At 43.9% G+C, this 27,675-nt stretch overlaps 1 protein-coding gene across 1 annotated transcript in view; it reads left to right on the plus strand.

Moving 5' to 3' along the window:
* The window catches only part of Map3k20 (mitogen-activated protein kinase kinase kinase 20), a 185,921-nt gene that overhangs the window by 149,569 nt on the left and 8,677 nt on the right, over positions 1-27,675 (plus strand). The window contains exons 12-17 of the mRNA XM_031370617.1: positions 1,576-1,620; positions 3,370-3,400; positions 3,494-3,633; positions 8,586-8,648; positions 9,972-10,064; positions 26,053-26,169. Coding sequence (XP_031226477.1) covers positions 1,576-1,620; positions 3,370-3,400; positions 3,494-3,633; positions 8,586-8,648; positions 9,972-10,064; positions 26,053-26,169 — 489 coding nt within the window. The remainder of the gene's footprint in view (positions 1-1,575; positions 1,621-3,369; positions 3,401-3,493; positions 3,634-8,585; positions 8,649-9,971; positions 10,065-26,052; positions 26,170-27,675) is intronic.

Genomic DNA, 27,675 nt, shown 5'->3' on the forward strand with positions numbered 1-27,675 from the left:
TCTGCAATCCCCAGCTCAACCTACTTTCCGTATGCTGTAGAACATGGGTCTTTGTGTGCCTGTCAACACTGAGAAGACTGAATACATGCACCCTACGCTTGTATTCATTCTGTAAGGTAGTACGGTAAAAGTTAAGGGTGGGGTGAAATAGAGAACATGGTTAGTAAAGTACTTGCTTTGCATAGAAGAGGACCCGAGTCCAACGCCAGACTGTACAAAAGAAGCCCACTGCTGGGGCATGCACTTATAGCCCCGTGCTGGGGGCAGACAGGTACCTAGGTCTCTGAAGCTCAGAGCCAGCCCAGCCTAATCGGTGAGTTCCAGCCCAGTGAGTAATACCTGAGGAATGACACCCAAGATTGTCCTTTGGCTTTTGTGTGCATACATGTATGTACCCACATATGTGTGTGGTGTGTGTGTGTGTGTGTGTGTGCACATGCAAATGTGTCAAGTATTTTGAGTTAGGAACTTAAAGAAAAAAAAACATGATAAAAGTGGCTTCTCTCAAATACAATCCACACATATTTCACTCAGTTCTAATAAAATTCCTTAAAGGGACTCTGTCTTTCCTAGCAGTTTGAGCATGGGGGTATACAGTAAGCACTTCTAAGTTAGAAAGATTAACTTAGTCACCATCAGATTGTCACACTAACAGTAAAAGCAATGAAAATCAATTTCTTTTTTTTTTTTTTATTGTTCCTTGGAAAGTTCACACATGTATACAATGTGTTGAGGTCATACCCACCCCTTCACATACCCACCCCTTCACATACCCACCCCTTCACATACCCACTCCTTCACATACCCACCCCTTCAACAATCTTTTCCCCAACTTGCCCACTCTCTGTTACTGTTTGTAACAGAGGATAGGTGATACTTTTGCATAGTCTTCCATGAATCTTTTAAACATTTTGATAAGCTAGTTGAAGCTAATGGCTATACCACACACTAGCCCACAGAACAGGCCTTTTCAAGTTATGGAAGCATTTGCTATTTAGCCCTTAACCGTGGGATGTACTGATGTGAAAATTTGTCCGGCACAGGCTAAAGTGCTCTGCAAGTCCCCCATCCCACATGGATCCCTGACAGGGAACTGTTTTAGTCTGTGTTAGAGTAACCAGATGCCTCAGGACAGTTCCAACTTCACTTAGCATGTTTCCTCCACGAAAGTCAGATGTTTAAGCCCTGGAAGCCCCCTGTGAGAACAGGAAAAATAAGTCACCTGGCTGCTTATGGTTGCTTGGATAGTAAATTATTGTATTATCCCTACTGTTGGCTGAGAATTCTAAGGCCACTCTGATAGCTGGTGATGTTGTGGGCTATAAAGCCATTCCTGCCAAAGAAGACTATAGCAACTTGAACCCAGTCCCCCTAAAACAGCTCATAAGGTGGAATGAGTTGTTGCTGCTGGGCTCAGTGTCCATGGACTCGCTCTGAGGGGTGAGGGAACTGTTTTCCACTCGGCCTAACCTGCGAGTGGAAGCAGGCCAGAGTGGCAGAGGAGCTGAGAAGACAAACCAAATGCAAGGATAATCTCGCTTCCCTTTTTTCATTTCCTTCATATCTCCCAAGCAGCTGCTGCCTTCCTTTGAGATTGGTGCGTGGACTGAAGACGATGTGGTAAGCTGCTTCTGTTAATGCCTCTTTAGATCTGGGCAGGAAACCGACAGATTTGCCCACAAGTTTAGACATGCAGTTAGAGAGATCTGGGTCTAACTAACAGAAATCAACAAACTCCTCTTTTTTTGCATTAATAAATAATCTAATAGAGATTGAAAATAAGGACTCCATGGTAAGAGCAACTAGCTCTTCAAGCCTTATGAGTGGCCCATCCTCCTCACTGGCTGCGGAAATACTCCAGAATGCAGAATACCAACAGCAAGATAAAAGCCGAGATCCTCGGTGTCAAATACACATGCTTGAAGAGATGCTTAAACTTCTCTACAGTGCCAGCTGAAGACTTGCGCATGGAGGAGAGGGACAGTGACAGCCTGGAGCTTTCTGCACAGGGTCCCTTTCCCACCTCAGGCCTGCTCCTTAAATGACAAAATGCTTAACTGCCCTCCTTGCTCAGGCCTTCCCCAAGAGGAACAAACAGAGCGTTCCCCATAATCTGACATTGCAGGAGGCAGGATGCGTAAGTCCACAGGAAGGGCTCCATGCAGCTCTGGGTAACAGACTGCCTGAAGAACAATCCCATGTAGCCTATTCTGTCTCTAGCTCTGCTTCCTTAATGGGAAATGATTTTGAGAATGGCTGATAAAAGGGAGATCCCTCGAGGCCCATGCCTGTCCAGGTCCATTTTACAAGCTCAAGGGCATCATTAAATGAAGGGGAATGTAAAGATGGAGTGCTGGGTACCCCTGGCAAGAATGGGCTCCACCCTAGGGAGACAGCCACCCCAAGCAAGGCATCTCAAAAGACTCACCACTAGAAATTCCAGGCGATCTGTTCTCTAGCTCGGCCTGGTGTGGGGCTGGGGCATGCCCCTCTGCCCTTCGTATCTTTATGAAGCTAGCTTCCTTTAGCATTGGGCAGCAGCACAGGTTCCACAAAGTAAAGAAGCCGGGTGCTAGCTTCCTGTTTCTCATTCCCAGAACCCTAGGAGCCAAGCCTCCTGCCAGCCCTGTACATAATTGCTTCCTCCCCAGCTACAGGGGTGGTCCATCTCCTTTGAAAAGAGGTGGATTTGAAAGATCTGGGTTCTAGGAGCTAGTCTCAAGTTTCTGCTGCCAGGTCGAGTGGCTTCCACACCATTTAAGTAAAAGTCCATTATCAAGGGACCCGGGGAATCAGAATGACTAAGTCTGGCCTCTCCTCTGTATGTCTTCACCAAGGTAAACAGGTAACAGGTAACGAGGAAAACAAGGTAACGGGTCCAGTGATATTCAAGAACAAGAGACCTATAGGTGTAACCACCTCAGTAGACACAGAAAGTACCATGTTTGGCCTGTTCCTCCCCCGACCCCCATGTGACTGCCATGGCCTGACAGGCCTAGCAGGCGTCCTCAATTGACCCATCTCTCTGTCCACTGCTGTGTGGTCCTTGTTGCTCATACAGTTCCTGAAAAAAATGCCATGACAACCAGCACCTGCACAAGTGAGTGAGTGAGAAAATCATTACAGCGGCACCTCTAGGAGAGAATGTCACCTCTCTCCCCCAGAAGTGTCTCAGCTGCCCAATCCCCCCTCCGGGAGGAGTATCTCCAATTGGAAAGCTTGAGGCTTTAAAACTTCCAAGAGAGCTCCTCCATCTTTCCTCTGTGGCTCAGTTAGAGGCATCTGAATCTATGGGAGACTGTAATCGTTAGGAATGACTCCTGCCTGTATGGGAACCTCCCAAACCGTGTGTGTCCTCTCTCTCCACAGTACTTTTGGGTTCAGCAGCTCGTCAGAAAAGGCAAGTAGAATAAGTCCCCCTTGTATCTGTGGAGCCAACACTGAAGAGGCTGGGCTTGAGCCTCATTCCCTGCCCTCTGCCCTTCTCTGCCAGGCGAGTCTTCGGTAGAGATGAGTGGATACGCAAGCTTGTTTAAGGAGAACAACATCACAGGCAAGCGGCTGCTACTTCTGGAAGAGGAAGATCTGAAAGACATGGGCATTGTCTCCAAGGGACACATCATTCATTTTAAGGTACGTGGTAGGAGAACATCAGTAAATTGACTGAGCGTGTGATGGCCACGTGTTAGTGTGTAGAGAGGAAAGCATCATGCTGGAGGACGTGAGGTGCTGAGATGCCTCGAGGCTTGGCACTAACTAGCTGCCACGCCTGGGCTGCCGCTGTTCCCACCTCAAAAGCCCACGGCAAACCGGTTAACCTGGCACAGCAGCCGTTACCTGGGTTAAATGGTGTAATGCTGCTGCGATGCCAGAAAGCCTCTAGTCTAGGGGGGAAGTGGAGAGTGCTGTTCTGTGCGATGACACCTGTGAGAGATGCAGCAAAGGAGAAGTACCTGGGATGTGGGCAGACTTCCGGAGGGAAGTCACGAAGGAGCTGAGTGCTCAGGACAAGTAACTAACGTTAGTCAGGCAAAGGATTCGCACCGCGCACCACGGAGGTGTGGCTGAGGTGGGTAGGGAAGAAGCTCTGCAGGGGATGGGATGGGGACCAGGGCAAGGAGGGAGCTTAGTGGGCCAGAGGACTGGCGCTAAAGTAGGGTGAGACCTAGAGCAACCGCCATATCCAGGACTATCAGGAGGCCACTTAGCCCACTGAGAGCTGGAGAGGCCAGGCATTCACGAGGAATCCATAAGGAGCCTGGAACTTGTGTACAGCCCAAATGAACTCAAAGGCACTGCCAGCACCTAAGTCACAGGAGTATATGTCACATGTGTAATCTCTGTCATACAACAGGCACTATGCATGCTTCTGAAGCCCGAAGAAACTCCAGAAAATCCTAACATCCCTCCAAACGTTAGTCTGGAAAGTTTTCAGACTAACCCTATTTTCTTTGCTGTTGCTTTATTTCTACAATTTAGCCCAGAGCAGGGCTGGGGCTGGAGCCCAGTAGAACAGCACTGAAATAGGGTACATAAGTTCTGTACCTAGCACTTAATAAATTTAATCAATTGATTAATTAAGCAGCTACCCAGAAACCAGAGCCCTTTGTTTGGCTTTCCAGATAGCTGCTCTAATGTAGTAACAAGTGAAGATATCTTTGGGATAATGTTATTAGATATCTGTTTCAAAAGAGACCTTACAGATCGACTTTATGCCTGCAGTCCTGGCAGGAGAATTGCAAGTTCAAGGCCAGCCTGAGGCTATATACTAAGACCGTTCCCTATCTCTCCTGCCAAATCAAATTGCTCCCCAAATACCAGTCCTAGGTTAGAGGGACAGATGGAGGGATGGATGGAAGAATGTATACTAATTAGATGGGACAAAGGGTAAAAAAGAACACAGCTCTGCCAAATCCATACCTCCCCAAAGCCATGTCAACAAATCCGCCTTTCCTCGGAGAGCCTCACTCTATGGCGGTCCCATTAAAGTCCAGAGAGAACCATTCGCTCACATTGTTCCAGAGATCCCAGACCCATGTAGGAACATGTCTACAGTCTCTTGGCAACAGTTTCTTGGGACAATGACTGGACACTACCCACCACCTGTGAGACAAAGCAGGACCACGATGTCTTCTCTTACAAAGGGGACAAGAAGACACGTGTACAAACATCTACTAGAAAAAAACTAATGGAGAATGTAATCTCTCCTGACTTTGGTGTGCTACTGCGGGAAAGAAAACCAACAACCTCCCAAGAGCCCATCTCTCAGTGCAGACATGTCTGAGCTCCAAAAGAGAAATTTTGTAAATCTTGTCCTGAGTAAGATACTCCCACCCTTCCCTTCCCCTCTCTCGCCTTTACCAACTTTCTTCAAGAATCAGCCAGGGGGAAAAGGAGTTGCAAGCTGTGATACTTTACCAAACCAGAAGTGATTTAAATATTCCTGGCACAGCCAGGATAGCAAAAGTGCCCCGTCTATGTTGGTTGATGTTACTGGACAAGTAATATCCCAGCTTACTATGTATGGCTCATCAAATCCAGTGCATGTCTGCTTGCAACACTGGGCCTGTGGAAGTTGAAAAATTCACCCTGCTCTAAAGGAATTTACATCCCAGAGAAGAGATAAAATACATGCGTACAATTTCGTACAGGCAGTTGGAAGAAAAGGGAAGGACAGTCTGTTACCTTGACCAGTGGAAATAGATGGAGAGGCGAGGCCCCTTGATAGGGATCTGGGCTGGATCGAGGGACAAAGACACATCAGAAGGGGAGAGGTGGAACACAGAGGATTAAAGAAGTGGGCTGCCTGTGTTCAGAGAAGCAATGAGTGGCTTGCTGGTCTGGTGAAAGTGTGAGGCGGGAGCAGAGCTAGGGTTAGCTGAAGTGGAGTGAGGTGGCCCAGCTCCTGAACCACTTCGAGCTTTGAGTTGGACATCTGGAATGTGACCAGAGCCTTGAAAGCTAATGTGTATAAACTTGGCTTCTGAGAGTTTTACAGTGGACTAGGGAGGAGAGGCTAGGTTTAAAACTCCAGGTAGGCAGTTAAAACAGGTAAGAAATGAGGCCTGCCAGGCTCCTTAGCAGAAATGGGAATGGAGAAAAAAGGTCAGCGAAGCTGTTGGTGAAGGAGAACACAGTAAGATTCGAGCCTGGCAGTGGTGCTCACTGGAAAGACAGACACAGAGGGCCACACTGGTATTCTGTATGTATGTGTATCCAGAATAGAATATCTTAGAGGTAGCGGTCGCCAGTGGGTGGGACAAGGAGGGAAGGGGTAGTTGTTGTTTAATGAGTGTCACAGTCCCTGGGGGGTGATGTTTGGAACACACTGGAGAAAACAAAGAGCTATATAACCCCGTGAAGGCAGTAGATGCAGCTGGAGGAAACACTTGGAAATGGCTACTTTTATGGTATGTGAATTTCACCCCATTAAAAAAATAATAATAATACAGGTCAGAAGAAGCAGTTCAGAATACCTTCTGTGCTTGCCATACAAGCATAAGGACCTGGGTTCAGTTCCCAGAACCTAAGTAAAACTCTGCAAAATTCCAGGCACGGTGCTATGCGTGTGTAACCCTAGTGTTAGGGAAGCAGAGATTGGCAGGTGCCTGAGGCTCCAGAGCCAACCAGCCTAGCCGACTGGGTGAGCACCAGGCGGGGACCAGGCGGGGAGAGACTCTGGTTCTGTGTGTGAATGGTTCTCGTGTGAATGGGCTTTGGAATGAGAGTGCCATGGACATTCTAGACCAGAGACACTCCCCCTGGCCGCTGCACACATGCACACATTGCCGGTGAGAAGCTATTCCTCTCCCTGTTCTGTCACTGAAAGGTATAGTCATCATGTGACCAAGTCTCTCAGCCTAAGAGGAGGTGATAAAACTGCGGGCTGGTGCAGGATCTCTACCACCCCTTTGCCCGGGATCCCTCCCTCTAAATCTTACAGTTCCCTTCTCCCCTGAGCTTCCTAGGAAGGAACAGAGTACTGAGACAAAAGCTAAGCATCCCATAAGTGTTCACTGCATTGTTAGAAGTTTTGTTTAGCTTTAAAAAAAAAAAAGAAAAAAGACACATCTACTTTTACTGGGTTGGTACGCTTCCCTACATGATCAGTTCACTGAGAAGCTGAGTGACCGACCGCTGGTGAATACCCACAGCCTTGTCCTCTAAAGCAGTGCTTTTCAACCTTCCTAACTCTGAGACCCTTGAATACAGCTCCTCATGCTGTGGTGAACCCCCCCCCCCGAAAACCATAAAATTATTTCACTGCTACTTCATAACTGTAATTTTGCTACGGTCATGGATCATGATGTAACTATCTGAAATGCAGGGTATCTGATATGCGTTCCTTCTGAAAGAGTTGTTTGACACACACCACCCCCTCCACAAAGGGGTCACAACCCATGGGTTGAGAACTGCTGACCTAAACTGTCCTCTCTATGATTCTTGGTGCCCCCTAGCGGCGAACTGCTGCATGCTGAGGCCTTGCTGATGGCTTGGCTGGTCCCCACTTCTATGCCCCCCAACCTCCCAACCCCCCACCCATCCCTGGCCATAGGCTAGAAGCTGGAGCATTAACGTGCCCTACCCAGCTCGGGTTTGAAGGACAGCTCTATTTACTGCATACCCTGAGGTTTAACATCCCTATCTGGCTTAGTTGGTGTTTCATTTCCAGCATTATTTCAGCTTGGCTTTTTCTCATTCTTTTTTTTTTTTACTTGAATTCTATTTTTGTATCTTATATTGACTCTGTTATTTCATTCATCTCTTGCCTTCTATCTTGATTTGTCTGAACATAATTTTAATAATATTCTTGAATTCTTTGCTGGGAGTTCTTTGGGGCCATTGAGTCTCTTATTATGGGATGAGTAATTTGGGGAGGAAACATGCTGTTGTGAGTTTCACTTTGTTTCTCTTTTGCACAGATTTGCACATTCGGAATTACTTGCGTAGGTAGGAGTGTAGACTCAGGGCCGGTGGTCCGGAGACTGCCTACCTGCTAGCACTTGGAGTTAGGACAATGGGAGAAGTGTGGGCAGGGACTTCAGGGCCAGGGATCTCTTAACAGTTGGAACCAGGAGCTAGGTTGACTAGGAAGTGTAGCCCACGCAGTAAGGGCCTGGCCGGCCTTCCCTGTGGGGGAGCCGGATGGGCTGTGGTTTAGTATCTCTAATGTAGTTGCCCCTGTTCCTTTAAATGATGACAAACTGCTATCATGACTTTGACAGTCAGACATATGCTCAACCAGTGGTCAATGTTAACATCCTCAAGAGTTTATTCTTTATATAAACTACATAAAGAATCCCTTTTTTGGCCGGGCAGTGATGGCGCACGCCTTTAGTCCCAGCACTTGGGAGGCAGAGGCAGGCGGATTTCTGAGTTCGAGGCCAGCCTGGTCTACAGAGTGAGTTCCAGAACAGCCAGGTCTACACAGAGAAACCCTGTCTCAAAAAAACAAAAAAACAAAAAAACAAAAAAACAAAAAACAAAAAAACAAAACAAGAATCCTTTTTTGACTGTGCAGTAATTTTATTCCTCTTTGCTAAAATCAAATCATTAATTAAATCACGTGACTTTCCTCCTTACAGTCAGCTATTGAGAAGCTAACCCATGATTACCTGAACCTGTTTCACTTCCCACCACTAACTAAGGTAAGAGAGATTTCCTCACCAAAGACTCCCTCTTGGCTGCTTTTATTGCCATAGGCACCTGCCATTGTCCACACCCAAATTTGCTAATGTCTGGAACTGTTGTTTGAAGTGAAATTTAATGACATCTGTCCAACAAAAGACCCTTTGAAGACTGCATGTGTATAAATGACACACATTGGTTCCTCACACTTTGAAATATTAACAACATGTTTCAGATAAGACTTGCACTCATAGGTGAAGGCCTCTGGCTTCGTGCCTAGTTCTGGAGTCCTTTCGCTACCCTTTAAGTTACTAAAGGAAGTCACACAGCAGAGCTCCAGGGTTGCCACTTGCCCTGGAGGTGGAGGGGTGGGGGGGTTATTACTTATAGAACGTTAAACAGCAGTCCCCTCCTTATCCCTAGGAATACATCCCAGCACCCCTGCAGATGCCTGAGGCTGAGATTAGCACCCAGCCCCATATGTACTGCTTTCTCTTGTGAAAACATGCCCATGATAGAGTTTAATATATTAACTGGGCCCAGTGAGAGATTAACAATGAGTAATAAAATAACAGTTTACTTATTGAACGCTATTTTTTAGAACTTGTGAATTGTTTCTATCTACAACTTTTCTATCATGTTTTTAGACCAGGGTTGACTGCAGATCACTGAAACCGTGGGAAACAAAGAGTAAGGGGAGAGTGCTGTGGGTACTGTGCTGTTGTGAGAGTAGCCTCGGGGTACATTATAAAATTACAACACTTATCGTCAGTACCCAGAGCTGTGCTAATTCATCAACAGCCTCGGCTTCTCGTCTCTCAGTCCACGGACAGTGGAGAAGCTGCAGAGTTCCTGTCTGGAAAGAGTATACAAACACCTTGAGTATTTTGAAGTTCTCAGCCTGAAGTCTCACCCCATATCTAGTGCAAAATACACTCCAGAATGAAGTGCACAATGCCAGACGCATCCGGAAGTCCACGTCAGTGACACTGCTCGGAAGAGCCTAAGATAATCTGTCCAGCAAAGTTCTCCAAGGCCTGTCTTTCCTCTTGCTTTCAGCTTTGAGTTACAACGTGTATCTTAATCAATAATAGATTAGACTGGAAAAATCGTTAGCACCAGGAACTAGGGAAGAGCTGCAGAAATGTGGGCGGGGGTTCAGAACCAGGGACCCATGAAGAGTCAGAACCTGGAGCTGCACTCACCGGGAAGTGTGGGCTGAGCAGGAGGGGCCTGATAGACCCTTTCCTGTGCAAGGGGTAAAAGAAAAATAACCTACTTTACATGAAAAGTCAGAGGGAAAATACCATCTCTAATAATGATACCTGCTTTTTCTATTTCAGGATTCAGGAGGGGAACCTGAAGAAAATGAGGAAAAAATAGTGAACCTTGAACTTGTTTTTGGTTTTCACTTGAAGCCAGGAACTGGCCCACAGGTAACACGGTGGAAGTCCTCCGGGTATTTTCAATCTGTAACTCCTGGTTTTATACAGGAGCCCCAACCACCTGGTAACATGATTGTGAATCGAAATGTAGACCTCATAAAACTGGACTGGTCTGACAGGCTGCCACCTGCCTCTGAAATCCAAACCTAAGAAATGTATAATCTCAGTCAGAAAAAGAATACAGGGGGCTTGAGACCACCCAAACTCTCAGGGTCACACAGAGCCAGACATAAGCGGGATGAGTCTTGGCCATTGTTTACTCTGCTTTCTGACTCCTGACTTTTGAGGAAGATGAGAATAAGTTATGCCACATTGAGAATGGAAGCAGAGATCTAGATTATCAGCTCCAAACGGGCAGTGGGGCATTAGACCCGCACTCATCCAGTGAGGCCTACACTGTCAGCCTGGAGGGGTGGGGGCTGGGATACCTAGGTAGCACGTGATCTGAACTCTCGATGGCCTTGAGTTACTTTGGATCCCTGTAAATGACTAATCGCTCCTTATGTGTCTGTGTTCTGCCATGTGTCACACAAAGCGTCTTTGTATGAATTGCCTTTTCTCATTGCTACAAGGAAATCCTGACAAAAGCAATTTAAGGAAGAAGGATTATTTGGGCTCGTGGTTTAGGAAGGGACACAGTCCATCACTGTGAGAAGAATTGGTGGTGTGGACAGCGTGAGCTAGCCACTGTAGCTGCACTCAAAAGCAGAGAGAGAACACATGCTAACACTGGGACATTTTAATTGAGCCTGGGAGCCTTGCTCAATGAAAGTGCAACCCATGTCAGAGTGGGTCTTCCTTCCTGGGTTAGATCTCTCTGGAAATGCCTTCAGAGACATACCTAGAGACTCACTGACGTCCCTTAAGGGAATTCCAAATCTAGTCAAGTTGACAATGAAGATGAGTCATGAAGGTGCTGACATATGAATGTGGCTCTTATCCAATTTGCAAATGTGGACACTGAGCCTGTGAGGAATGCCTTGCCCTTCAAAAGTTATATAGCCAGAAAGTGGCTGAATTAAAAATTGGTTTGAGGGTTTGTTTTGAGTGTGTGTGTGTGTGTGTGTGTGTGTGTGTGTGTCTGTCTGTCTGTCTGTCTGTCTGTCTGTCTATCTATCTGTCTATGTGTGCCTTAGAGTCTACTAGAGGGTATTAGAACCCTGGAGCTGAAGTTACAGAAGGTTGTAAACCACCTGTTGTGGATGCTGAGAATTGAACACCGGTCCTCTGGAAAAACATCAAATGCTGATAACCTCTAGGCCATGTCTCTAGCCTCAGTCCAGCTTTTGACTACTACATAACTTGTACTTTTGCTTTGCTAAAGGACTTATATTTTAACTTCTTGAATCTGTGGATTGTGGCTGAGGAACGGTTGGACAGGCCTGACTGGTCTCCAGGCCATTGCTTAATAAAACCTGACTTCTCTCAAGCCAGTGCTTGGGAACTGGGAATGACTGTAAGTTGTGAGGGTTGGATTTTATCTGGGATTTTGGGAAATATTCTGCCTTCAGCACTGTAGGCATATTGATGCATTGATGCTTGGAGAAAGGGACTATAACATGTCACTGAAGGAGAGATTCTCTATTGCACATTGGTCACTGTCTACTCATTCTTGTTAGGAACGGGAAGAATAAGGACAGAAGTTGAAATTCCTCTCTCACTAGCAACAGAGAAGGACCTCCTAACCCTGCCACACACTCAATAGCAAACAAGGTGGATGTTACAGTCTGCCTTCTGTAATATCCTCAGTTCTATGACAATTTATAAACTTTCTTTACAGTACAGTAACTTTTTATGATTTTTAGAGATTTAGGATTTGTAAGAGAGAGAGAAAAAAAGAATATCCTTGAGACTTCTCAAGAGAGATTTTGAATAAGAAAATATTTTCAATTTTTATTATTCAATTATTTTATTATTTCAATTACTAACAAGTATATGTACTTGATAATGTGGAAATTTGAAATAATTTTTAGTAAAACTTAGAAGCTATGAAGATATTTGAGAATAAATACAGTGACCTATATCTCACCATAATAATATGTCCCTGGGTCACCTATCCAGAATTCTCTCACACATTCACTCAGCAGACATTTACTGAGGGCCTACTGTATGTCTGGATTTATACTAGATAGATGCTCAGAATACAACGTCAGAAAGTACAGTCGTGGCTTACAAGGAACCTAGAGCATCTTGGGAGAAATAGACAAGATCAATGAGTGGCTATGATTCAGAATGGTGAAACTTTCCAATGTCACAAACATCAGACCATGCATACACACTGGACAGATGTCTACTTGTCCATGAGAAAGAAGTGGGGGGTGGTCTTAAAGTCTCTCTGGTAGAATGATGCCAAAATTCACATTTTAGAACCACTCAATTTGTTCAGTAGAAAGAGGGCGTGGGAAGCAGAGGGACCAGTATATATGAAGCCAGGCAAACACAGGAAGCTCCTCTTGGGCTCATTTTCATGGACCCGACTCAAGCATTTCCCCCTCTGGGAAAACTTAACAATGAGCAGGGAAGTGTTGTGATGAGAGCTGAGGCCAGAGATGGGGCAGGTGAACACACAAAGAACCACCTGGTGCCACGCTAAGGACCTGCAGGGTTTCACACAGAGTGGGGAAGATCTAGTTTATATGTTTACAACATTGCTCAGGAGCAGAGGAGGGTGACTCGGGAAGGGAGTCAAGTAGAGAAGCAAGTTATCAGTGACAGGCTGGGACGGGGCTCTGGGTCCCAGGACACATGCTGTGACTTTGCACTCCCTGGAGATGGATGGGGAGAGAGGAGAGCTAGGAGTGGGACAAAGGTTTCTAACTGAGCAGCTGGATAGATGGTATTGGAAAGCAACAGATCAAAAGGTCACCTTAGTGCGGGACGCAGTGCCAAGGTGCCAAGTATAAGGAAGTAACTGGCATGGGGTTAATCAGGAAATGGTTTTTGGAAGGGATGAGTTTTGAACTGGAGCTTGAAATGGTTGGTGGGCCACTACAAAATGATTACCTGAATATAATGAATAAAACCTATCTTTTTGACTTTCTGAAAATCTTAAGCATTTTGGGAATGCTCACCATAAGTCCCTGGAATTTATGTCAGATGCACGAGACACGACATTGTCATCATTGATTAAAAAACAAAGTGTGTGACTAGTCTTAGAAGACGTGGCAACAACCAGGACCAAAAATTATGGCTTCTTTTTTTGTTTGTTTGTTTGTTTGCTTTTGTTTTTTGTTTTTGTTTTGTTGAATATGTGCTAACTCATTTAAGCTGTCCCTAAACTCAAACAAAATAACTAGAATGGATTACTGCCCAGTTCTAAAATGCCCCCGTTATGTCACCCTACACCCTAAATAACAAAATACTTCTTCAGAAGCATGCTTTGTATGTAAATTACAGCTCATATGAGTCTTATCACCTTGACCCTTAAAGGTAGAACCTAATCCTCAAAATGCCTGTTAACTGGATTCTCATAAATCTACCTTTGCAACCCCCTCTATGACTAGGAAAAACTCACAAGAAACAATATTTTGAAATTCTAACCCCCCAAACCCTTTGCTTGATGTAAGCTTTTCTTTCACAAATAAAATGAGAAGGATGTTCTAACAGGAGCCAGTGGGAATAATCTATGCCAGGGATTCCTTTCTCAAAAATAATAGTAACTTTTTCTCTTTGTCTATGAGAAGGACAATTGGACAAATATAGTCTAAAAAGTGGTGATGGCTACCTTAGCATTTCTGTAACAAAATGTCTGATAGATGATGTAAGGGAAGAGAGGTGCATTGGACCATGGTTTGGAGATATTTTAGTCCATGATAAAGGGCTTGTGCAGTGGTTCAATTCCTAACAGGGAGCTTATGGTAGAGGCTACTCGGGTCCTGGTAGACCAGGAATCAAGGAGAATGATGGGAACAAGAAGCCAAATAGAACCTTCAAAGGCCTACCTCTAGTGACCTCCTTCCACTCGTTATAACCCACATTCTAAACAATCCACAGTTTTCAAAACCCTCTCACTGTAAGAAGTCAACCTTCATCCTAAGAATTCAGATTAAATTACTTTTCTTCGCTTCATTTTCCAACCAAATGGTTTATGCTGAATCAAAGACCCTCCAGCAACCATCCATGTCTGCATGCATGTCTCTTCTCTGGGAGCCAAAATGGCTGCATGATACCTAGTCCAGGGGCTTTGTCTCCACTGTGACACCCTTCTGGACACCCAGGATCTATCAGGCTCCAGCACTCTGCACACCCTAGGCCTTCTCCCACAAGCAAAACATCCATTTTCATTTCCTATCCTGAAACAGCCTAGCAGGGAGGGAAAAAAAGTATGTGTGTGCCAATGGCGATACTGGCAATTTAATACTTAAGAATGGGCCTTACTCTATTTGACCATTTCTAAGGAGCAAAGTTAAATTTTATTTAAATAACACACACAAGCACACACATACACATACATGTATGTATACACATATATACACACATACACATCTATACACACACACACACACACACACACATATATATATATATGTTATGACAATCAAATTGGGAGACATCAGGTCTGTCTAAGCTTGATTGTCTCCCAAGTGAGAGGCAGGAGGTGTTGCTAATGCCTCTGGTAAGCATTATGTCATCATCAGGCACTCTTGCAAACATTTCAATGCCATCTTTTCAACTCAGCATGGTAGGGAACAGCAGCCCTGAATTAGCCTCCCCAGGAGGAAACCAAGGAGAGAGATGAAGTGTCTTGTCCAGAACCCCCACTTGGTAAGGGGCAGCTCCAGTCATTGCCTCCTTCTGGAAAGTACCATCATCCCCTCCGAGTACGTGCATTGGTGATCAGTTGGGTTTTGATCAGTTAATGCTATACTCCAGCAATTCTTGTTTTGTGTGAAAACTGCTTTGTGTTCTGTGCTGTGAAGCCTTTGGCTTGATATAAAGGAAAGCAGCTTCATGAAACTCGGGCGGCACATGCACCCACCAGGACAGCAACCATGCTTTTTATTGAAATATTCGGCTGCATAGAGTTTATTATTATTTCTCTTATCAGCTCACCAGTCAGGAATATTGATGCTCAATTTGCCAAGGAATAAACTAGCAAATCACCCAGTACTTTTCTCACCAAGCTCTTCTGAGACTCTGTGTCATAAAAATTCAAAAGCAAAGTGAAGCAGGGACTCCTGGGAAGTCATCCATTGCTCAGCACCAAACCTCATCCTAGAGACCTTATCTGTCGCTGTCCCCAGTAAGTCAGAAGAGATGTGACAGAGGCTGTGCTCCTACAGGCCTGAACTCACCACCTGCTGTGGCAGCAACACCCCCTCCCTCTCCCACCAGTTCCCAACAGGGGCCTGGGTCTGGGTAGAGGAACCCTTTCCAAATGGCTGTCGCTTCAGATCTCCTTTTGAGGGGTTCTTCACAGGAGGCAGGAGAAAGTGAGGAGGACTTTGAGAGGGTTGGCAATGTCCCTCAGGAGGCTGGTTGTCTCAGGAGGATTCTCCCTGGATGCTATTTATTCCTTTTCTTGCCTACACCTTGTCCTGTGAGCACCCAGCTGCTTCCTTGCCACCCTATCAAATAGGAAGGTTTTTTTTAACTATTGTATAATTTTTGTAAATGGATAAACAACATGGCTAAAATAACGGGACCTCAAGAAAAAGGATTCTGTGTGCACACATATAACCAATGTCTTCTGCCAATTTCAAAACAGCTGAGAACAGAGCTGTGCTTCACTCTAATGGATATTGGATTTATTATAAATTCAGTATTGGGAAGTCTGTGCCCCCATGATCAACTATGGGGGAGGGGCTTTGCACACCCTCTTTATACATGTAGCTAAGTAATGAAGCTTGCAGGGGTAGAGGTCTAGAAAGCATACAGGTTTTAGGGAGGAAGAAACAGAGAACGATTAGCCAAACCCTACAAGGCTTGATTTGCAAAGAGAGTAAATGCTAGAGAGCCACAGCGTAGCACAGTGTCTGTAGCTAACACTACTGGATTGGGGACTTAAAATTTCACAAGCAAGGGAAATCTAAGTCAAATGTTAGCATCACAAAATTAGCAAGAAGAAAGCCAGAGAGGACTTGGGAGGTGATGGCCAGGTAGCCACAGACTGTGGTGGCAGCTTTCAGTTTGACCCAGCCATTCACTTTAAGTATGTCCAGCCTTTACATGTCAATCACACATCCATAACGTAGTCTTTGAAAAAGAGAGAAAAAATGCGAGTTTTAATCGATGGGACAGAAGCAAATGCAGTTTATAGTTATATAACTCACTGCTGACTTCTAACTACAAAGTGGAGCAGTGCCCTGTCCAGGGTTGGGTAGCCGCCTATAGCGCCAGGGCTGAGCTCAGGGAGGTGCTCAGCATGTGCCTGCTGATGGTCTGACAGCCACAATACATGCTCAAGTGCCAGAGACTGTCGAACAACCAGAGGAAAAAGACACACTATGTGGCGTTTCCAGATTTTGGTGGTGTAAATATTTCTTCCATGACTGATTTCAAGTTGTCAGCCTGAATTTTGTTGGGAAAAGATTTATCTGGGGTGGAGGGGTGGGAGGTGGGGTTGGGGGGTGTAGAGAGATGTCTCAGCGGTTAAGAGCACTTACTGCTCTTCCAGAGGACCAAGGTCAATTCCCAGCATCCATATGGCAGTTCACATTATCTGTAACTCAAGTTCCAGGGCATCTGACACCCACACAAAGACACATTCAGGCGAAACACCAATGCACATAAAAAATAAATAAATAAAGTATCTTTAAAACAACAAAAAAAATTAAAAAGAAAAAGAATCGGCTTAGGAGAGCTGCCTCTAGCACACGATTAGATCATTCTTAGTCTTGGTTGGGATTATGAATCCCTTTAAAAATAGTGAACAGCAATGTGGCACATGTGAGCCAACAGAGGCTTAAATACATTACAGACGTGTTAGTGCTGGTTTTTAGGATACTAGAGCTCAACAACAGCTCTAGCCTTTTAACGAAGCCATGGTCGCCTGACTTCTGAATCAACACCGATTCAAATTGTCTCACACTGACCATATTGTATAAATCAAAAGGCAGAATTTAGATTTGTGAAAAGTGAAAATAGACTTCTGGAGATAGGGAAAGAAGAATCTAAATCTGTGCCTGTCTTCTGAAACCCTGTGTGGTCACTGTAGTTGACGATTCCTAGATGGCAGGTGCAGTTTTGGATGTGGACAGATGTCTTGGCTTTTAGAAGCTTCTGGGTACCATTGTAAGTTTTGTACTGAGAAGTCCACTTACATAATGAACTCCAAATCAGACACATTAGTCACATTGAAATTAAAAGCACTGGAATGCAAGGACACCCGACAACTCTCCCAATCCTGCATGTTAGAATTTGAATTGAAAATGGCTCAAATGGTGAACAGTGCATATCCTCCCCACCCCCCAAATCAGGGATTTTTCAAAAATCTACTGCTTGTCCCCACCCCGAAAGTCATGGGATAGGAGAACATCTTTATAAGTAGCTGCTTTTATATTCTGAGAATCTCAAGTAAAAGTTTAAAGGCAGCGAATGTCTCAGTGTTGAAAGGATTGGATGAACCCTTAGATAAACCAGACCACTGTCTGTATTCACTTAGGAGCCCGGTCCAACACAGAATATTCTTAATTAATGGCAAATCAATAGCAAAACTAATTATTCTTTTATTTTTACAAGATAACCACCTTCCAATTCCAAATGCAAAATTTTTAAAGCCCTTTCTAAGCCATTAACTAGCATCAGAACCACGCTAGCCACTCAAGCCTAGTGTGTCCTGTGAAAGTGTGTCTCACTCGATGTGTTTCACTTCCCGTCATCCCTAAGGCCCTTTTCATACGTAACTCCAATAACAACCCCCCAAAAAGGCGATATAACAACCTTATCTCCACTGGTGTCTACTTGGCACCAGTCTGCCCTGACCTTAGACACAAACCATTGTTAAGGGTATAACACATTTACATATTTTGCAATAAAACATCAGTTATTTGCATTACTGTGTCAAGTTTTATTTGATTCTTTCACCTAAAAATGACTCATTTTCCTTTCTTGTATTTTAAAAACCAACTACTCTAAGCTTGTTTGAGAATAATCAAAAATTGCCCATTTAGCTAGAAGTCATTTTCTTTTCAAAAGGCAAATGTTATTTAATCTTTCAGCTGCTCATTGTGCCATCATAAATACTTTCTTTTCAGCACAGTTGTGGAGACTGAAATGAGCCCACTAATTGCCTCCCATTTCGACTGACATGTGGTGGTTTAGTGGAAAGAGAACACAGCAGGGAGAAGGAAATAGGAGGCTGAGAAAATGAGAGCTAATTATTTTCACTGCCTCATGTCAGGCTCTGTGTCAGCCTTGTTTTTACAAACTGGAAGGTTTAGCACTAAATAAAACAAACTGGCGTCATGTTTTTATATACTGGCAGTGTCATGGAAGCAGCTGCACATCTCAAAGACAATATAATGCCTGCGTTCGCATGGACACCATCTGACAGACACTGTGAGCCACGGCTAATGAGGATATCACAGTGGTGCCAAAGGGAAAGGTGCTGAATTATGTATGATTCTTCATCAGTGCGGCAATAGTCCTGTACATCATTATGAGACATTGTTTTGCTGAAGAGATTAAAACATTCTTAGTTCCAGACCCTGCAACCTATACGCGCTGAAAGAGGTTATTAATGGAATTTTTAGGGAGACTTTCTTGTGGATTTCTTTTGGATTGAAAAAAACCAATTTTGTGGGACAAAGCCGTGATGGGTCATGACACCGTATAGATAAAGAAGAGAAGCAAATTAACCATACTTGTATTATCTTCCTCCTAAAGACGGCATAATAAAATATAGTGTGGCGAGGTTATACTTAATGGTAAATAACCCAGGTGCTATCACAGGACATGCCACTTTCCTGCCTTTAACACAGCAGGTTCCAGCAGCTGAGCTGGATAATGGTGACACATGTAAAGGATCCTTCAGAGGCCTCCATCAGCACCATCTCTCTACTTTTTATACAGCTGTGACCAATATTATTTTTGTGGGTTTTGTTTTTCAATCCGGGATTGCTCCGCAGAAGCCAGTCAGCTGCTCTGCCTGCGTCTTTCTCTCCCAGCTTTTTCAGAAAGTTTATTCTGACCGCTCTAGTTTATATTTTAAAGTTCTCCCACAGTTGGTGGTTTTTATATTTCTCCATTTATGGGAAGAGAGGAGCAGGTGGGGGTTTGAGAAGCTAGTGCCTCTAAGATTAAACTTGATGTATCTAGGGCATGGATTCCAGTTCCAGGAGGCTGGCTGGATGGTATCTAAGCCTCAGTTTCTTTATCCATCAGATGGAAACCGTGTTCTCTAGAACAGAGGAAGACTATATAGGGGTTAGATGACATAAATAGATCTCAGAACCCTGAGGTTGGATGTGTACACATGGCATTGTGAAGTTTAGTCTGAGTGACATGAAAGAGAACAGGGCAGCCTTTGATCACTATGAAGAGGGCTTCCTTGGGAGAGGGGTTTATGGAGGCCTGCAGGTGTCTTGCCTGCTTGGTGGGCTACACAGGTATGGACGCTAGTTAGACTCAGTGACCTGCGCAGTTAAAACATCGGTGCTTTTATGACATGCAGATCGTTCCTCAATTTGAAAGCGCATTGTTTTTAAATGTCCATATTGTTTAGGAAAACTAATCTAGAAAAGCTCATTTGAGGGTCGCTTTCCTTCTGAAGGATCCCAAGGGATCCTGGACTTAGATTTTCATTTTGAAGATTAATCTATGGTGTTGATAGCTCCAGTTAATTTGGTAGGGGAAAACTGTATATTGAAGAAGAGGAGAGGAAGGGGAGAAGACGAATATTGTCTCTGAATTCTCAGAACTTTACGGTTTGATATATTTTGTGCTTTTTAATATCTGGGTTTTTTTTCCCTCCAGCTTTGGAAATGTACCACTATCTCAACTGTTCTCTTAGTCCTCTTCTCTTCCATTTCTTCGTCCCTCCTTTTCTTACGTGGAGAGAAGGGATGCCTGTGTTTGCTGTCTTTTCGGCTACTTTGGAACTCCAAGGAGCTGTAAGCAGTTCACAAAGCGTGTAGGAGTGAGCTCTCACAAAGAGATACTTAACTTAGCATTAACTGAGTGCTGTTTAGGACTTTATCTCCACAGGGCAAGAATTCCTGTTTTAGTTGGCTCATAATCTTAATTCATAAAACACTTCCACATAGTTGGTAATAATCCCTGAACAGTTATGATGCTCTCTCTCCGTCCGCCCTTGCTCCTAGAATTGTCCAAGTTATCTCAACGGCTGATCAGCCAGTAGAATTGTCCTATTTCCCCCTATTCCAAATGCAAAACTTGTCCACTCCCCAACAAAATGTCTCCTGCAGACTGCAGAGCGGTGCATCTGCTAGCTAATGGACAGTTTCAAGCACTGTTTACTTCCCCCAAGTCCTAGCAGAAACAGTTTCTGTGCTCAGGCCTTCTGCCAAGCTCAGCCTTTCCTCTGTGGGTCAGCAGGTGTAGGTGATGCTCTCTGCAGAAGTACATCAGGAGAATTCTTCCAGCCACGTGCATGTCACCCTGGGTAGGAACCAAGCTTTGAAATTAAAATCCAGGGGAATTGGGACCTGCCTTGACTTTGTATCTGCAACAAGACCTAAGCTGCTGTTTCTGGTTTGGGTGGTACAACGCCAGCTGGGCTGGAGCTGGTGATCCCAGTGGTACTGTATGTACCGCCAACAATGACCTGTTACAGTAATTGGAGATGATTTTATTCTGTACCTTGGATCCTTACATACGGATTCAGCGGGAGAATCTGGACTATTTGCAGGTTTGGCCTCCCCATCACCCTTTGTAAAGGGGAACTTCCTGATACTGTTTGTCCTTTGTTAACCTGTAACAAGGAAAAACTCAAGACTTTGAGAGGAAAAGCTATAGTTTAAATCTGGAACAAACCCATGCTGTGTCTTAAGGGATTCATCCTCATCGCAGACCTATTGGGAAGAGGTGGAACCTTTACAGAGCTGGCATGGTGTGAGAATTCCAAGCCATCAGAGGCATACCCTCAAAAAGGACCCTTGGGTCCCAATCTCTCTTGTACTTCCTGGCCATGACATAAGAGGTTCCACTATGTCATAGCTCCCAACATTAATGGCCCCAAAGTAGTGGCCAAATGTTCACTAATGTGAAACTCCAATTCTGTGGGCCAAAATAAGCCTTTTCTCTTTATAAGTTGATATTACTGGATATTTATTATGCTGATGGAAAAGAAGCACAGGAAACCTGCCTTTCACAACATCGTAAGAACCTACCCTGATTCAAATCTAAACTCAACTCACCACTTGCTACCTGTGTGATCTCCATCAAATTGCCTCATCTGTCCGTGCATCAATTACCTTGACCAAAATAAGGTGCTCTGGCTGTCAATCACATTTAATAGCCACCGTACTTCCAGGCATCTGGCTCTTATTAGCAAGTATTGAGGCACGTTGAAGCAGAGGAGGGCCAAATTAGTTTTAGATGTTCCATTTGTGAAAGAAGGTAAAAATGTATTCCTTCTGTTTAATAAAACCAGTCATCATGATGGCTGCCAGCACTAGGTTTGAGGCCAGCCTGGGATACATGAATCCGTTTCTTGAAAAAAAAATAATAATGTTTGTTGGGCTAAACATGGTGGTATACCAGCGCTCCAGACACAGGGGCAAGAATTGCCACAAGTTCAAGGCTGGCCTGTTCTACATAGTGAGTGTGTTGTCAACCAGGGCAATATAGTGAGAACTTTCTAAAACCGCAACCAAATAAAAAGATGCAGTAAGATTCAGAAAGATTACATCAGTTGGCTTTGGTTAGGTAGGGGAAAAAAATAAAAATTAAAAGTCAGTGTCAGGAGGCTCACCTTAAAGTCCCTCCTCTACCTCTCCCCTTCCTCCATTTCTCCATAGCAATGACTTAATTTATAACCTTCTCCGCACAGTAGTCATCAACAGGTATAGTTCACATAGCCAGGCTGAGGTGGTTTTGGAAACTGAGTCTCACCACGGGACTGACTCCATAGCTGTCAGTGTTTTGATTGATTTAGGCCTGTCGAGGGTTGTGCAGAGTACCACAGTCATTCTTACCAGCTCTCACTCAGGGTCCATACTCAGGTTTATATTAACTTGAGGTTGTAATTAGCTCAGGCCAGTCAATAACCCTGATGAAGTGGATAGTTTTTAAATCTGAACCTGGTCCCTGTGAGGACCAAGGTATGAATAGCTAGCCGTGACATATGAGACCCTGCAGGAGGCTTGGGAATATGTGGGACTTTGGTTTGGTTTTGTTTTCTTTAATACTGGGTCTCAGATAGCTTGGGCTGGCCTCAGGATCCTGATCTTTCAGCTTCTCTCTCCTGAGTGTCAGGATCACAGCTGTCCATCATCACACTGGCCTATTCAGCTATCTTCTTTTAGGATTTAGTTAAGGGTCTTTCAAATAAAAGACAAATACAATTTATAGAATAAAAAGCATAGCCCTATTATTTGGATCAGGGCCCCTCAGAGTTGAACTTTGGAGAAGAGCAGGCAGAAGCTGCAGGGAAGAGCTGTGGCCTCTGGCTCTTGGGTTGTTCCCTCTCAGTCTTTGGAATTCAGCAGAACAATCAACTAGCCAGGTCCACCCTGTCTTTACTGCCTTCCCCATTGGTGTCTCCTCTGACTCCTCTCCTAGTTAGAACCCCATCGTTACCACCATCGGTCAAGACATACCAGGAAAGCTCCTTCATCCATTTGAACCTCCTCGTTGTCTTCATCCATTTAAAGGGAAAATAGACCTGATTTTCAGGATTGTTATGAATTATTATGAATAAAATAACATGGTCTAAGCAACCTGCAACATGCCTAGCACAGAGTGAGGACGGCAAGCAGCTTCTCCAGTCTGATGAGATGGAGATTGGAGCATGCATTATTTGCCTGTTTTGATGCTGTGGCAAAAATACCTGACCAAAAAAACTTCAGAGTGAGTTTATTTTGGTTCACGGTTCAAGAAATACAGTCCATCATGGCAGAGAATTCATGGTGGCAGGAGCCTGAGACAGCTGGCCACATCTGCAGTGAAGAAGCAGAGAGAGGCGAATGCTGGTTTGTAGCTCTTTCTCTTTCTGACTTGTCTTCGGTCCAGGCACCCAGCCCATGGACTGGTAATGCCCATAGTTAAAGAGGACTTTTCCATCTTAATTGGTGTATCTAAATAGTTCCTCACAGGCATGCCCAGAGGCTTGTATTAACCAGAACAGAGCACAAAGTGTCAAGGGAGGGAAACACAGGGGCTAGGAGATAAGGGTGAAGCAGATGGAGGACAGTCATTGCAGTCGGTCCAGTATCTTTGACAATGCCTTTGATAGCACAATTCCCAAACTTGACAGGCCAAAGAAACAGAACTAATAGGAGTCCCATCTTTTTAAAGTGTTTCCTTCACACACTACCTTGGGGAGGTTCTATATCTGAGAAGGGCAATCATGACAACAGTCATTATCCCTGCCCTGTTAGCCCATGGCCCCTGTGCTCCTATAGCAATGGCTCCAAAACAAAGAAACGAGAGACATGCTGGTTCTCAGTGGTGACTGTGACTGATGTGAGAGAGCAAGTTCATTTCGCTGCATAAACCTTCTCTTCCTCTAATGGGCAGCCTTGTGAATGAAGCTGGGCAGAGAGGCCTTCCTGCAGACACCAGCCCCGCTTGGCTCTGCAGGTCCTCCAGAGGCTCTCCCAAGCCCCAGTCCTGACTTCTCCCTGAAGCCAATGGGGTTTCTGTAGCCTCTTTGCTGCTCTTCCTGTCCAGAACTTTGTCTAAGCTTGCTTCAGGCAATGGTTTAAGTCACTGTCAGGAAAGTGCTTTGTCATCTCAACATGTGTGTGATTGCTGTGATATGCTTGGTCCTCTGTCCCTTGGTTCTTCAGAAAATGTAATCAATATCAATTTACAGTCCAGAGATCAAATCTGAATTGCATACATATATGATGTTTTATTACTGAATTCTTTATATAGCAGTGTTTTTGTATTGAAACCCCATATGCCCACCTTGATCTAATCATTAACATTTTACTTATATTTCCTTTTTCCTTTATTGATCTCCCCAGCCACCTAAGCAATACTTATTTCATAATGTAAGACCCTATCAAGCCTTAGCTTACCAGAGACTCCCTGAGTGAATCACATGGAGCCTGATTGATGCAAAGAACATGAGGATTTTTATTTCAGTGCACTGAGGCCGTCCCTGACCCTCAGGAAAGGAGGCGACCCCGCACAGCTTGTTCAGTGAGCTTTTATACAATTTTCAGGGCAGCAACTGTTAGACACAATGTGATTGGTAGAACAGTGTGACTTTTTAAAGTCTTGAGGTAGCAAGAACTTCCCTTGTCTGAAGGTGGGCAAAGGTCCACTCTGCAGAATGTGCCCCCATCTGCAGGTAGTTTCTCACCCTGTGATCTGAGGAATGTTAATTAGCCTTTCCTTTCCAGAGAGTTCCACTACCTTCCTAAAGTTCCTGAGCTTATTGTATTAAGGAAATTCCTGGCCTCCCGGTGTTTTTCTGAGATGTCCCTGTTTACTCGGATCTTACAATAATTCATTTCCAAGTAACTTATAGACACCAGAATCCTTCTTCCTAAGCATGCCAATACTCTAGGATTCAATTAGAAATGTATAGATCTTGTGTATACAGTCACTGGTTTTGACAAGTGTGTACATACCCTTATGTTACCCTAAGCTCTGTCAATAGAGCCCTACCACTTCAGGAAAGTTCTCTCATACTCTTTCCATCAAAGAGGCAATCAATCTTCTGAAATTTTTTCAGAAGAGTGTTATGGAGTGTCAGAAAAATACACTCATTAATGTGTTCTTTCTTCTGCATGATGATGCTTTCTCACTGATTTTCAGATACACACTCATTTCTGAATGTATCAGTAATTTTTGGATTGTCTGTCCCATGAACATAGAAATTCTGTTTTCTTTTTTTAATTAGTATTAATCACTTTATTATCTATTAAGTTAAAGCTTCTAAGAACATACCCAGACAATTTTTTTCCATTTCTTCTATCTAAATGCCTATACAAGTAGAATTTCTTAGTCATGGGTGTATGTTTAGTTCTGTAATAAATTGCTAAAGGTTTTCTGAACTAATTATACCATTTGTATATCTGCAACAGACCATGAGAGTTCCAGTAGCTTCAAATCTTAACCAACATTTAATGGTATCAGCCTCAGGCACTCTGTTGGTGTATAATAACGCCCTGTGGTTTGAATTAGCATTTCCCCAGTGATCAATTATATACAGAACTATATAGTACTATCGCTATAGATTTAATATACCATTATTAAAATTTAAGGAGTTTTACATAAGAATCTAGATTTCTAGCTTTCATGAAACAGTGAAGGTCCTAGCAAAACTGGACTCATATCCATACATGGGAGCAATCAATAGAAGCTAGGCAGTGACTATGCTTTTAGGGCAACTGCCCAACTCTCCAGGATGCCCAGGCCTCCCATAACTGTCCAGCTCTCTAGGATGCCTTTGCCTTTTATAGCTGCTCAGCTGTCCGTTATCATGTGTCATCACATCCACAGAGATGCTCTCCTCCTTGTTAAGAAGACGGCAGGCTTCATCTCTAACTCATGACGCCACCAGTTCTGGGAAAGGGGTGGTAGGTAGATCAAGAGCACTAACTGGGAAAGGAATAGGAAAGGGAGAAATATAACTCCTTTTGTCCCAATGATGAAATACCCTATGGTGTTTAATATGTACACCATTCAATGGATCTGTTGCAAAAAGTTACACCTCAAGGCTGCACTGAGTAGGGGTTATTAAATATAAAAAGGGATCTAATTTCATGTCTTCTTTTAGAAAAGGAAAAATAAAGCGCTTCCACACGACTTCATTTAGAATGTGTTGTGTATTATAAAACACGGAAATGAGGAAGAAAATCCGGTTCACTCTCTCAGTGCTGTGATTCTGCTTTAATTCCAGGATTGTAAATGGAAAATGTATATGGAGATGGATGGGGACGAAGTCGCAATAACATACATAAAGGACGTGACTTTCAACACTAGCCTCCCTGATGCAGAGATTTTAAAGATGACAAAGGTAAGGTTCTATTTACAGCTTAAAAGCTTCTTCTGAATTCACAGATATCAAACAAAGACATTAGAATACCCCAGCGGTGGGCTTTTGTGCTCCTGGATGCTCACGTCAGCTCAGTCTCAAGCTGCCTCTTGAAAGACACATTTTATTTAGCGGATTGAGAGGATAATTTTTTTGTTAAAATTCCACTTATGCTGTGTGAACTAAAAAGCACTGCAAACAAAAAAAAGGTATCATTTTAATCCTACATTTCTTCATACTTACTCTATCATTTATTAAAGTAAAAAAAATGTTATCAATGAAAATATTTACTTGAAACTGGATTGACTTAAACTTTGAATAAACTTATGATTCTGGATTCATTTTTGCTCTTCACTGCTGGTGATGAGCGCAGGGCCTCGTGCATGCTGGACAATGCTCTACCCCTAAACTGCATCCCCAGCCTGAGCTATTCAGTATCTAGAAGGACACTGGCCACTTGAGACAAGGCCACTAGGAGGACTGGTTGTAGCCTCTGTAAATTCACATTGGAAATTTCTACAGTGATTGGAGGGCCTGTTAGTAATACAGAGTCACTGGAAACCCTAAAGAAAATCTGATAGAAATGCTAACTTGATCCTCAGAATGGAAAAAAAAAATCTTTTTTCCCCCTAACCATACTAAAAAAAAAACCATGGTAGAAGGCCTACTGCTTCAGACAAAGCACAGTAGGGCTGATCATCCTGACCTCAAGTTATCATGAACACTGGTACAAGAGTAACTTAACTGTGTATTGAGTTTCTGTGAAGAAAATGGAGTATTTTGCAAAGACCCAGAGTATAGACACAAGCAGGAAACAGAATGAGTCTACAAAGCCATGACATTTGACTTGTGTGTTCGCTACATAGACGTAAGATGGCTGAATGACCAAGTTCTTGTAACTTACAAATAGATTCATCAAAAGGGTGGCTTGGTATTCAGTGTTGGATCTCTCTACATAACTGGAATTCACTTCCATGGCATTACTTACCTATAAGACTATGGTTTGGTTTAGTGTTTCCTTACCTTGTGGGGACACACTATGTTTTGATGTCTGGGGACTAGAAAGGAGAGGTGTTCTCCCCTGGGTCACTGTTCTGTCCTCTCCTGTTGCCACAGTTGTCCCCTTGCTTCTCTGTCCTTAAGAAGGTGTGGCCATTGTTTACCATGAGAAGGAAGTTGTTCACTGCAAAAATAATGCAGTGCAACTGAAGAACTGGAAATAGATGCCTCTGCTGCCGTGCGCCAGTGCGAAAACCGCATACCAACAGTACTGGGGCTCACAGGAAAAATAGGATTGGGAAGGCCATTCAAACTTTGCAGAAACTTATTTAAATACACACACACACATACACACACACACACATACACAATAGCAATCTTAATTTATATAAAACCAGCCCAGTGCTGGGCAGTGGTGATGCACACCTTTAATCCCAGCACTCAGGAGGCAGAGGCAGGTGGATTTCTGAGTTCGAGGCCAGCCTGGTC

The sequence above is a fragment of the Mastomys coucha genome, unplaced genomic scaffold (assembly GCF_008632895.1).
Source record: "Mastomys coucha isolate ucsf_1 unplaced genomic scaffold, UCSF_Mcou_1 pScaffold15, whole genome shotgun sequence".
Taxonomy (NCBI): domain Eukaryota; kingdom Metazoa; phylum Chordata; class Mammalia; order Rodentia; family Muridae; genus Mastomys; species Mastomys coucha.